Here is a 14,040-nt window from a genome sequence, read left to right on the forward strand (position 1 = left end):
ATGAAGTTCATCTTTGGGATTCTCTCATTCGTCACCGTCGGCTTGATCATCGGTAATGACAAAAGGACAAGAAAACTGATATGCTTGCATGAATTTGGGTTGTTTGGTTTGACTTTTGCGCGTAATTTTCAAGTTGAGTTTCATGTTGTGTTTTTAGCAAACGAGAAACAGTACATTTTGTTTTATTTGTTTTGTGAAGGTGATCAAGAAGACATAAGAACTTACTAACACAAAAGAAAGAAAGAACCCACTAGATGAGCCCGCAACCCTGTTCCCCTATAATAAAATTTTCCTGATTTTGCTCTTATCCACCTAAAAATTTGAGCAAAACAACGAGAGAGGTGAAGACCGAACCCACTTAAAGTCCGAATGCATCCTACAATATGAACCAGTGGAATTTGTCCTTCTGGAGACTCGTCTGTCTTGCCTTCATGGGAAACTTATCAGCTTCTAAGAACAGAATGAAAGTTCCAACCCTTTTTTTTTTCAAGAAAAAGGGAGAATGATATCTTCCACTAGTGGAGCTGATAACAGAAATAGTGGATTACTCATTGGCAATTTCAAAAAAGCTTGGCATAATGCAATCATATGAATGGATTGTTTTCTTTTATTGAATTGCAGGTTCCATCTCTCAATTGGCACTTTTACGACAACTGGAAGACTCACATGGTAAACATTTGCACTCATATTATGTAACACTGGGGCTTAAGAAATTTCAAAGATGCTGAAATTGTTCTGTTTTGTTACATATATAGACCTTCCATCGTCACATTGTGGTTATAAATATTGAAATGTTTGTCCTTCGCTGTTTGTTTGAATGGAACTGAGATAGCAATTTTACTTACTTTTTCCTTGTGTCTGATTTTTTTTTTCCCAAAATTTTTGCGGATGGTTTTGATTATTCTTATGGGAAATGAGCATGTCTCAGGTTCGTGGTGGGAGTGATTTGTGGTCTGAAACTGTTAGTCATCTTTATAGTATCCGGTTTTGGTACTCATCACCAGTGCTCATCACTTGATGAACAATCTAGACCGTCCAAATTTAATATTTTTAAATAATTATTTTAAAATAGCAAAAATTATTTTTTTTAAAAAAATAATAATTAAGAGATTATCTTTATTTGTTATTCTATACCTATAAAAATAATTATTTTAAAAAAATAAAAATAAAACTAAAACTAAATCTGGACCATTCAGATCGGATTTGATAAGCATTGGGTGCTCATCAGTCTTGATGAGCATCCAAACTCATTCCCAATTTTAATACGACAACTAGTTAGCTAGGGATAAATACAAGAGATGTAGGGCCTGTTTGGTTTCTTATTTTAAAAACAATTTTTTGCTTTTAAAAATAGAAAAACAAAAAAAGTTGTTTGGTAATTTGTTTTTAGTTGATTGTTTTAAAAAACAAAAAAACAGTAACATATTTTTAAAAACTAAAAAGCCAAAACAACTTTTATATGTTTTCTTGTTTTTATTTTTATGTTTTTTATTTTTTGTTTTAAAAAATTTTAAGAAATCTTTTTATCTTCTTACCTACTATCCACCATCTACCACTATCAACCAAAACTATCACCTATCAAGTATTTTTTTTATAATTTTTTTCAAACATAATTTTTTATTACCCAAAAAAATTCTTTTGTTTTTTTTTTTAACTTGTTTTAAAAAAGAATTTTATAAAATTGTTTTGAGAACAAGAAAACAAAAACCAGAAACAAACGGCCCGTAATGTCAGAAAGATTTATAGTAGAGGTGTTGTTTCAATAACCAAGAAACAATCCAGACGAGAAAATGCTTCCAAGGATTTTAAACACTGCTATGCCAATTCCAAGTAGTCTTAAAAAGTCGCATTATATTGGATTTATGATCCCAATGGAGGCTAAGGGCTCTGCAAATGCTTCAACACTATAGGTTGAATAAGTCTAACTAGGTCCTTCAAAGACTAACATTCCGTTCTAGTTATGAAGATCACAAGCCTGCTAACACAGAAATCTGCAAAAGCAGTCTTTTCTCCTTGTTATGCCCAAAGCCCTTGAACTTAATGGCTGAGGAAACGTTTAAGTTTAATGGGCACACTCAATGCACAATAAAGTGACCAAATAATGTATTTATCTTCCATGCCAGGAGAGATAAACTTCTTATTATAATCTTACGGTTACAATATGTGTAAATACTAGATACGATAGAAGATGTCAACAATAACGATGCCTTTCTTTAAAAAAAAAAAAAAATTGGTGGAGGCATTGCACTACTATTCATTTGAAATCATTTTTCATGATTTTAATATATCTAGGTTGCATGCAGCCCTTTGGTTATTAGAACTCCTTTGCATATTTTTTAAATTTATATTCTCTGATTTTTCAGGTATTCCGTCTTTGAAAAATGACAAGGAAGCAGATATCTTACGTCTTGGACATGTATGCAGACCCCCCCTCCCAAATTAATATCTGAAGTTATTATTCCTGTTTGAAAGTTTTTCAGTCTGTAGAACTTTGGACCTCTGATAAAGTAAAAAGCTAGTGCAACTGTTGGAAGCATTTTTGTTCCCCCCCCCCCCGGGGTGTAGACACTAGTAAGAGAATTTTCTTCATATTCCCTAATTCTCATTTGGACATATATAGATAGACTGTCATTTTCAAAGTGGTAATTATATATTTTCTTTTGGATTCAGACTGTTCTAGAACCGTCAATCCTGTGTTCTCTTTGTTAACAATTTAATATGTTGAGATTGTACATTGTGATATTTGTTACTTTAATGTCGTGTTTTTTTTTTGTTTGGGCAAATAAAGTCCAAAAGACCACTTGCTCATGATTGCCCTTTGTTATTAAAATATAATAAGTTATTTCTTTATCAATGTAAATGAACTTCTATGTTAGCATATTACTAATACTAACATATGATGATGCTTATCATGCTGATGAATCGACTGAATTCATTTGAGTTCTTTTTTACCATTATCTTCCTTGCATTTTAATGTAATGATTTGCCATGCTAAAACTAATCGAACTTGTCTCCCTGTTTATTTTAGCTTTTAATTAGTTTATACTCTTTCTCAAATTTGTTGTATATTCAGGTCATTTCTCATTGTTGTGGGAGTAGAGTTGATTTACGTGACAAAAACTTGATTTTGGTTATTCTCCTCTGATCCTAATTCTGGTTGTAGGTCAAACCTGAAGTTCTTAGCTGGTCTCCAAGAATTATTTTACTGCGTAACTTCCTAAGCATGAAGGTATGTGGACTTGGCTCATTTTATAAAATAGAGGACCAAGATTATGGCCAAGTTTATATTTTTCTTTTTTCCTTTAGCAACACCTATATGGAAGTTTTAGCATGACTAGCCGAGTCGGTTTATTTTAAATCAGTTCTAACAAATAGTATCAAGCATTGGCTGTCACCATATTTCACTTTCTCATTCATCTATACGTATTTCAGTTTCTCCTGATAAAATATAATTTTGGTGGATCTTTCTATGGTACTTCTCATGTGTTACTGTTAGGTTCGAACTATAAAGTACTGTAGGATGCGTTGTTTTGTTTAGCAACCCCATTTGTCTTCTTATGGATACCAGACAAGAAAAGTTCATGACTTATACAACAATAACATCAGTACTAATAAATTTTGACAAATTTAGCTACTGCATAAAGTCGTTGATGGTTACAACTTTGCAAGGCCATTTATACTGAAATTGAAGCTAATTTTCTTTTACAGGAGTGTGAGTATCTTAAGGCCTTAGGGTACCCTCACCTTCAAAATTCACGAGTGATAGATGACAAAACAGGAAAGGTACTTTGGTTTTCATTATCTAGACATCCAGATACGAACTTGGATGCCTATAATTCTTTTGGTGGTTTTCTATGATACCCCATTCATTAGATGTGAGAAATGAGGTTGGCTTTACATTTCTTATGTTAAAACTAGGGCCGTGTAGCATGAGGCATGTTGAGTATGTTTCCTTGGGCAGTACTATGAGAAACCACAGGACACTATGTTGAGTTTGTTTGACAGGGAGACAATCTGCATCATTGATGACATTAGCCTGCACAATATATGAAACTTTTATTATAGATACAACAACTATGTATACATTTACACTTCAGCCAGTGGAGCAGTTGGAACATAGCTAGGTCACACCTTATTTTCACTGTCGTAGCTATGGTGCATAGCTATTCTAGCATGACCCAAAAATATTTTCTTCTAAAAGGTGCAGAAATTGGAATTTGTTGTTGAATATTATTGCACTTATCTCCAACTATAAACGTCAAAATACCTGCAAACACTGCAGAATCCCGAAGGATCTTATCTTATTTACATCTGAAGAACCTTGATGATGAGTTTTGAGTGAGTATGAGAAAAGGGAGAGAAAATAAGGGGAAATGTATGAAGCAGTGATTATACTCTTTCTACACATGAGTTTCTATAGCCTATAAACTTTTCTACTGCCTGTGTCCTTCAAATAAGAATCGTAGTTTGTAGCCTGCCAACTTGCACCTTATCTCATTTTCCTTCATCTTTCATAGGGTGTTGACACCAAACGCAGGACAAGCTCTGGCATGTTCCTGAGTTCAAAAGATAGAAAACACCCAATGGTGCAGGTTTGTTAACTAGTGTGCTCTCTTGTTTAGTCTTTTGTCTGAATTGTCTCCCATTATTATTGACAATCAACATTTTTGTTTTAAATTTACTGCATCGTTGCTTCCTAGTGATAGATAAGTTATTTCGAAATTCTTGAGAGTTGAAGCATGCATGTGGACAGAAGGAACTTGTAAGAACTGATGAATTTGACATGGATGTGATTAAAAAAAGTTAGTTAATACTTGAGATGGTAATTCAATTATAAGCGAGGGAATTGCTTATTGAACACCATTAAGTGACGGGCTGACAAGAGAGGTTAAGGCTCTAAAGGAAGCATAAGTTTCTTCTTACTTCCTAAACAAATTAATGTCCTGTAAATCAATTTGAGCTCCGCACCTACCACCTTTTCTTTCTTTTTCTTTTTCTTTTTGAGTAGAAAGTAATAGAGGATGGAGAAGATAGCATGCGGTGTGTGGTTGTTTAGATTGTATTTTGTTTTGGAGAATACTTTGCTTTGTGATTCTGATCCTCAGATTTAATATAATATTTGTGGCCTTTTACTGAGATAACTTGGTTTCATTCAAAAATAAAGTCATACTATTGTTAATGTTAATTGCTAAATTGCACAACTTGAAAGACCTTAGTGTCTTATATATATATTGCCTCATTCTATATACTACTATGCACCACCTACCATCTGATTTCTATGTATTTATCATATTGACATGCTAAATTTCTGAAACATGGCACAACCGTTTGATGGTTAGTGTTTTCATTATAATATGAAAATTTTAGCTTCCTTCAAAATCAGTGGTTAGTTTTGCTCTATGCTTGCAATTGTGTTGCATATTTGGTTATTGATTTGTATAATGGTGAAAGACCTTTTGTTTCTGGTGAGGATTAATTGAAAATTTTAATAAAACATGTTCAACTAACACACCCAGGCAATTGAAAGAAGAATTTCAATATATGCTCAAGTACCAGTTGAAAATGGAGAGCCAATGCAAATTTTGAGGTAGGATATGACTTTGTTTCCTCCATTCTTTTCACACTAGAAGAAGTGACTTTCCTGGTACCAAGGCTAACATGTGCAGAATCACAGGTATGAGAAGAATCAGTATTACGAACCCCATCTTGACTATTTTAGTGATACTGTGAGTTTTATTCCCCTCCTTGCTGTCTTTTCCATTTTGTGATGATAAGAATTGCCTTTTTATTCTTTTCTTCTTCACCAACAGTACGACTTGAAAAACAATGGGCAGCGAATAGTGACAATGCTTATGTATTTAAGTGACAATATTGAGGGTGGTGAAACATATTTCCCAAAGGTGAACTTCTTGAAGTCTTTCATTTTGCTTATTTTATATGTCATTATTAGATGATAATTAGGAGGCAGATATGTAGCTTGACCCTGAAGGGTCACAATTATAGGTTCGTTTCCTTATGAGATAAGGTAGGGAAGGGAGAAAGGGAAGAAAGAGACGAGAACAGGGGAATTTACTACATGTCATAGTCGGTGTCTGTAACTAATGTGTCACTGACATGGACAAGCCGTTTAACTGCATAGTGGTTTCCGGTTGATAAAATCTTTGTTCATGAATGTCTGGTTGACTCCTTAAATCTATAGCCATGGATAATATAGAAAACTTATAAGGAGTCACACTACTTGTAAACCAGGAGTAGTGTGGCTCACCTTAGACATTGTGTAAAGCATGGGCCCAAAATCTAAATCTTAAACTTGATTAGAAAGTATTCTTGTGAATGTAATTATTAACACTTTTTGGATGTATTTTTATTATAAGGTTATAATGCCATATCTTATATTTATAAAGAAAGGCTCTTAATCATGTCCAGATGTCCTGCTCCTGAGTTGTAAGGTACTCCTCCGGTCCTAAATGTAAGACCCTTATACTAGTGTGTATAAGGGTCTTACATTTAGGACCGGAGGAGTACTAATTATGGTTTTTTTTTTAACCCAAGAAAACATTTATTCTTTTTTTATCATCTGATTCACCTCAGTAAATTATCTCATTATGTGTGAACCAGTTATGTTAATAATCAAGTCTTTTTAATAAAAAAAATTATTATATCTACTTTTATTACTCCTCCGATCCTTAATATAAGATCCATTTAACTAATTTGATTAGATTAAGAAAATTAAGTAAGTTAGTTAATTATAAGAAAAGTGAGACATTTTTCCTAAAACACTATAATCACCTTTCTTAATACCCCCTCTCTCTTCTACTTGATTATGGTGGAGGGAGTATCCATAGGGGTAATTTAGAGAAAATTGATAAATATGAGAAATGGGTCTTATATTTAGGACGAAAACCAACTCAATAATTAAGTCCTATATTAAGGATCGGAGGAGTATTATTTTATCCTGATTCTACCTTCTACTTGAAACATTTAATGACCGGGTAAAATGACTGCCTTAATATGCTGGCATCACCTGCAATTTTGATTAGAATCTTTTGTCAGAGGATCCTCTGGCTGCTTTTAACACACATCATTGCATCGCAGGGTGGTTCAGGTGAGTGTAACTGTGGTGGGAAAATTGTCAAAGGGCTATCTGTGAAACCTGTTAAAGGAAATGCAGTACTTTTTTGGAGTATGGTTAGTATCAATATTTGCTTGTTATATAATAGTAACTGGACACATTTTCTGCGCAATTATGAAAAATGAGTCACATTATTGAAGCTTACAGATAATGCGATTTGCTGTTGATTTTATTATATAAATACATTGATGACGGTACAGTGAAATGGGATCTGCCTAGGAAATATGAACTCTAACATGGACATAGAACACAATAGGAAGAGCCATTGTAACGGTATATATGTGTTTTATAGGTAGCAACTAATTATTCTGATTGTGCTATTACTTCCTTTTTTGGTTGTTTTGTTGGTTATTTTTGAAGCATTTTTCAGAAATACTTTTTCACAAATCGAGACAAACTACTCCACATATTTACCTCGTATACCATAAAAGTACTTCTGAAACCATGGTTTTGATCTTACCCAAACACCTCCGGATTCGGCTTTGGGTCAAAGAGGATGATTGTGTCACCATTAGCTGCAGAACTGAGTTCTTATTTCTAACAAGTACCCAAAAAAAAATTTTTTTTGGAGCTTAAAATTAGCGAAAATTTTTACGTGCCAGACGTGGCATTGCACACTATAGAAAAAGTGTCTTTTTAACAGGTACCTCAAAATTTTCCTCCTCTTCTTGTTATTTGATATATTGCTGGAATAATCATATGTTGCAAGTTCATGTTCTCCAGCCTTGTTCTGGATTATCATCAGCATTTTTTCTTGAATCCTTTTAGCTTTCTATTTCATTTCCTTGTATCTATTATGATTCAAATTACCTTCACATTCATATATTGATGCTCGTGGAAAGAGAGACACAAAAACAAAACATAATTGTTTGTGGGCTCACATTTCACGTTCATGCCCCCTTTTTTAACTTTTTTCTTTTTCCTCCACCTCTCCAAATACACTATTAAATTTACTTTTGCGATTTTTTTTCAATTGGCCATGTTTACCATAGAAGATTTAGATTGATTATAACTATGCCGTGGCTGGTTCAGCAAAAGCATATCCTTAATATGTCATGCTTGGTATTATGTTAGGGAAGGAAAATGATGAAGACAAAAGGTATCACATAATAATGGACAATTATTTAACTCACGGATGCTAAGTTTAAATTATATATAATATTTTCATTTTGTGTGATAGTATAAGAGAATTTAAATACTATGAATTAAAGTGCTACCAGACACAATTTGATCAGAATGTAAGTGAATTGTGTGTGTGATCTCATTATTTGTAACCCTCATAATTGAAAATGAGTAACATATTTATGTGTTGGTATGTTATTCAGGGACTAAGTGGACAATTAGATCTGAATAGCGTTCATAAAGCATGTGAGGTACTTTCTGGGACAAAGTGGTCTGCAGTAAAGTGGATGAGACAAAGGGCTTTCCATCAGGGTCTGCATCTCATGTAAATGAAATTAATTATACGAAGGGTTTTCCATTGATGGAATTTTCCCTTAATGTTTCGTATAAGTTATACACAGATTAGTGACTAGTGATTGTGAATCATTATTGATGACAGGTAATGATGTTAGATTAAATGCTCCAAGATATGAGCTTTATTAGTTGATTTGTTAATATTGTTAGTTGAGTTACACAAGAGACGATATAAGCATACTGTACAAATTTGATGCCTGCTGGGTTCTCCATTGATGTGTATTTAAAATTTGTTCTCATGAAAGTGAGGTATTTATCACTGACACAAAAATAGCTTTTACTGCAGGTTTTCTACAACAATGACAAAGAAAGTGTAAAAATTGTAAGGGTTAAAGTACAATTTTAACAATTAAGTTTATACCAAACAGCACTAGACATCATAAAGTTTTTTTGGGTGCAAAAATATACATAAAATGTCAAAATGGGGCAAAAATAACAACACCATTAACTTCTGCTACTTATCCATCAGTGGGATACATGAAATCAGTTTTAATATGCATTTTTAATAATATAGTAAACACTAATAGGTATTAGGCACCAGAAAGTTTATTTGGATGCAAAAATATACATGAATTTTCTAAAAAGACGAAAAATTAAAAAAAATTATCGACTCTTATAATTGTCTATTAACTTTATTCTTTTTAGTTCCATCAAATACTATGTTTTCTCTCCACTCATTTCCACTTCTAACAAGGTAATGATGTTAGATTAAATGCTCCAAGATATGAGCTTTATTAGTTGATTTGTTAATATTGCTAGTGGAGTTACACTAGAGATGATATATGCATACTGTACAAATTTGATGCGTATTGGGTTCTCCATTGATGTTTATTTAAATTTTTTTTCTCGTGAAAACAAAAATGGCTTTTACCGCAGGTAGAGGTAGGAATTAGAGCCGGCTCTTCAGGGCTAGTTAGCTTAAAAGGGCCAGCCCTTCAGGGTTAGTGAGCTTAAAAGGGCTGGCCCTCTAAGGCCAAAATTTTAAAAATATCTCAATTTGCTAGGCCCAGCCCTTAAGCTAGTGGGTTCAGGACCGGCTTGTGGGTTTTTGGCCCGTTTAAAGAAAAAATGATATTTTTTATATTTCTCATTTTTTATCAAAAAATAAAAATAAACCAAAGAAATATTAATAAAAAACATAAATATGAATAAAATTAAGTCACAAATACAAAATATCATTGTATATAAATATCCATCAACATCCAAGAACATCTAAAACATTCATTAACAAGATAACAACATCCAAAAGTTTTATCTATAGTGCAATTGTACAATAAATAAACACTATCATTAATCTTTTGAAACTTCATCATCATTATAAACAATTACTCTTCTTCATGAGTATGCTTTTCTTTCGTAACAAAAATATCAAGTTTTTCTTCTTTATAGGAATTTTACTTTTAAATTTTGCAATCTAGCTATTATTTTACTTTAATGTGAGAAACATTGTTGTTGAAACTCATGAATTTCTAATTCAAATTATAGAATCACAAGTTATATAAGTATAAAAATACTCTATTATCAAATATATATAGTTTAAAAATATCAACGCACATAATACAAATCAAATCATTATTAAAGTCCAAATTAACCCATTTTTTTTAAAAATTTAATTGGATAAACTATTGTCTAAAACTAAATAAATCAAGCCATTATATAAAATCTAATTTTGAAATGATAATAATAACTAAGTATTTAAAATATTATTAACAATGTAAAAAATTAATAATATTACAATAACATAAAAAAATTTAAAAAAACAAAAAAAATTATAAAATGGCCTAAACGGGCTGGCCCTCGGTCCTCCATGGCCTATTTCCCATTTAAGGAGAAAAATTTCAAGCCCGGCCCTCATAATTTCAAGGCCTAAACAGGCTCGGCCCGACGGGCTCTGCCCGTTTTTCCGGCTCTAACTGTAGGCTTTCTACAACAATGACAAAGAAAGTGTAAAAAAGTGTAAGGCTGTAAGGATTAACATGTAATTTTAACAACTAAATTTGCAATAAGGGGTGCTGCACCATAAAGTTTTTTTGAGTGTAAAACTACACATAAAGTTGTCAAGATAGGCCAAAAATAACAAGACCGTTAACGTTCATTACTTGTCAATTAGTGAGGCCCATAAAATTAGTTTTAAGGTATGTTTTTAACAATAAAATTAACACTAATAGATACTAGACACTATAAAGTTTACTTCAGTAAAAAAAAAAATACATGCACTTCGTGGAAGGGGAAAAAAAAAAAATTTATGAACTCCCATAAATATTCATTAACTTTATTCTTTTGGATTTTATCAAATGTCATGTTTACTCTCCACTTTTTTTTTCACTTTTAAGTTCATCTATCTTTCTATCATCACAATCAACACAGACACTCTCTCTCTTCCATTTCATTTTCTCAACCTCCAAGCTTTTTATATATATTTACCCAAAACAACATCTTTTCCTCCTGGGATACTGTGTGTATTTCCCTCCTACTAAGATTGCAAGCCCAAAGCATGGCTAAGTTGTAACACCTTATGTTTATACCAAATAACTCATCTTGCAGAAGCATTTGGAATCACTTTTGAAGGCTACAAATGATGAAAAATCAAGTTTGAAAATTTTCATTTACGGGTTACTATTCATTGTCATCTTAAAATGTGGCAAACTTCGAAAATTCATAACTAATTGTAGAAAAATTAAAATTGAGTGATTCCAAGTTCTACAGAAAGCTCTTTGGATAAAATTTTGAGGAAAAATAGTTCCTGGACTGATTTCCTTGGAATTCGAGCCCAATTTTCTTTGAAAAAGTTACTGTTCATTTGGTCATTTTCAGATTTTTACTTTATTTTTTCCTAACTTTGGAAAGGCATAACTTTCTGCTCGGTTATCGGAATCAGGCGAACTACCCCTTCTTTTAAAAAGAAAAATAAGATCTCTTTGCTCGCCAAATTTCAAAACCTAACTCACTCGTTTACTCAAATGGTCAATGGTCAAACTTTGATCCCTTTTAGTTGACTTTTTACCCCCTTTGGAAGGGTAACTTAACTTAATTGACCACTTAACATCACAGCATACTCTGCTTAGCTATATTAGTTATTTCTAATTATGCTTGGACCATTCTACTCATACTTGTATACCTCTAACCTTAATCATACTATTGGAAACATAAAGCATGCTTCATATTACATTCCTCCAAAATAGAAAGGTTCAAAGCCATATAAAGTTACTATGGCTTACTACCTCTTCAAGTAAGAGCGAACTCCTTTCCTTTGCCCTTGGATGTTGAAGGCCCTAGGGTTTGTTTAAATATTGGGGTAAGATTCTTGGGGAATCTTAGTAGCAATTGCATACATTATCAAGGTCACACAATACATTGTAAATCAAGCTACATGCATGCATACTTTAACTTTTTGTTCATGCTATGACAAGGACATATCATCATAAACATTCATAGCACTCAACATAGCATAAGCCAAGGCATAATTTGCATGGAGGCAACATCATATAACATAACATTCTCATCCACCTCATAGCATAACAGATTAGCAAAACACATAGCCATAATCATACAAAGTAAGGTAATACTCTAATATAATGAATTGCAAAAGCTACCTTGAATGCTTTCCTTCCTTTTGAACTCTTTCTTCTTGACTAGATCTTTGTCCCTTTGTTATGTATAGCCTATTAGGCAATCAATAACACAACATTAAGTATCATTGCAACTTCACAACTTAACATAACCCTTTAAACCTCTTTTTCTTGATTTTTAGGGTTTATTTTTCTAGCTTTGATTCTTAAACTTTCTTGGGCCTTTCCTACATAATTTTTCATGTAAAATCCATTTATCATATTAGTTTTATGAAAATCCAATCCCTTCCCATTGACTTAGCTTGGCCGAACCATATATATATTTGTAGGGAAAAGGATTTTCAACCAAACTAACATGTAACCACTTAATCTTTAACCTTTAACCATGCTTAATCTTCATCTAAACCATTTCCTATCATTTTGATAAAATTTGGGCAGCATTTCCCCTTAGGAAAATGACTTTCTACCATCATTAAAATAGCCTAAAACTAACATACCATCATTATAACTTGAAATGGAAGAGTTTTAGAAGCTTACCTTGCTTCCAGATGACTTTCTCTCACTAGAATTCTCCTCTTTCTCTCTCTACACGAAAATTGCAAGAGGTTTCCTACTTGAAAGGTCTTGCATGAAATGAACATGTGAGGGGGTATTTATAGGCTTCATATTTCACTAATTCCACATATGCCCTTCTTGCATAAGACTTAATCTTAGCCCTCCAATTTTTACCTCTTTCCACATGTACAAATCTTAGGCTAGGTAGCTTAATATGTTGACACTTGGATGATGAGTCATTAGGGCTTATGTCATCTCTTCTTATCCATTAAGATTAATTAGGCTCTAATCAAGGTTTACTCTCTTATCCCTTGATTAACTTGGCTAATCAACCTTCTAAAAACTTTTGACTTTTCAAAAGTAGATGGTTGAATCCTAGCCATCCAATGAACCATGTTTGCCACATGTCACAATCCTACGGAAGATGACTTAACCCTAATCATCTTACTTAAACCTAATTAGGTTTTAACCTATCTTGATTTATTATTTTCTTTTCTTTTTCTTTTTTTCTTTTTTTCTTTTCTAGGCCAATTTAGGCGTGACATGTGTCCTTGTCCATCTGTAGGAAATTTTATCACCCCTGTTGTCCAGATAGTCCACTGAGTCTTAATATAGTACTGGTTTATTTTATCTGATAGCTGAAAAATTCTAGTATCTCAAAATTCTTATATCAACTCACCATTAATTATGTCTCAGTAAAGGGAACTTCTCTGATTAATTTCATAATTTTTCTCCCTCTATAACTTCTTAAATTGTCATTCCTGTAAAAACAGACAATCTACCGATATTAATTTAGCTTTAAATTCAATTAAAGCTAACCTCTTCATCATTTAGGGTTGGAAATAATTTTATAAATTTCCATAATTCCTAAATAAATTTCCTTTAAATTTTCATAATTTTCTGAGATCTCTAAATATTTTTAATAATTAACATTGGCTAATTTTTCCTTAATTTAGCCAGAATATTAATAATTAAAATAATTTTTAATAAATTATTTTCAACCTGTATTTACTTTCTAGACCTCAAATACCATTCTACGGCATTAATTCTATTTTTCATGATTTACTGAAAATTTTTAGGATTTCTGGGCACTAATTACGATAATGCCCTTTGTAGACCAATCATTTTAAAAATGACAATTTGGTCCTTTTTCAGTTCTCACTTCAATTGTTATGCTGTTTATCTATCTTTTATCTCACCTGGCCTTGGTCAGCCCTAAATCTTTCATTAATCATACTAAAGATATCAGGGTATGACATATTTCCCTATTGCTAGGTTAGAAATTTTGGGATGTTACATAAGTTATGT

At 32.4% G+C, this 14,040-nt stretch overlaps 1 protein-coding gene across 1 annotated transcript; it reads left to right on the forward strand.

The window, feature by feature from the left end:
• Positions 1-8,737, forward strand: LOC114720826 (prolyl 4-hydroxylase 1-like). The gene is made up of 12 exons (XM_028906546.1): positions 1-52; positions 622-669; positions 2,364-2,416; positions 3,164-3,229; positions 3,709-3,783; positions 4,518-4,592; positions 5,517-5,587; positions 5,675-5,726; positions 5,811-5,900; positions 7,096-7,188; positions 8,458-8,566; positions 8,694-8,737. Exons 1-12 carry the CDS (start codon positions 1-3, stop codon positions 8,735-8,737), a joined length of 828 nt encoding a protein of 275 aa, XP_028762379.1.
• Positions 8,738-14,040: the final 5,303 nt, after the last annotated feature.

This window comes from Neltuma alba, unplaced genomic scaffold (genome assembly GCF_004799145.2).
Source record: "Neltuma alba isolate B1F8T4 unplaced genomic scaffold, ASM479914v2 tig00012000_pilon, whole genome shotgun sequence".
In the NCBI taxonomy this organism is placed as follows: domain Eukaryota; kingdom Viridiplantae; phylum Streptophyta; class Magnoliopsida; order Fabales; family Fabaceae; genus Neltuma; species Neltuma alba.

Coding starts and splice junctions, on each gene's coding strand:
- LOC114720826 (XM_028906546.1), top strand. CDS start 1: ATGAAGTTCATCTTTGGGATTCTCTCATTCGTCACCGTCGGCTTGATC. Junction 3,230..3,708: donor GTAACTTCCTAAGCATGAAG/GTATGTGGACTT, acceptor TTTCTTTTACAG/GAGTGTGAGTATCTTAAGGC. Junction 7,189..8,457: donor CAGTACTTTTTTGGAGTATG/GTTAGTATCAAT, acceptor TATGTTATTCAG/GGACTAAGTGGACAATTAGA.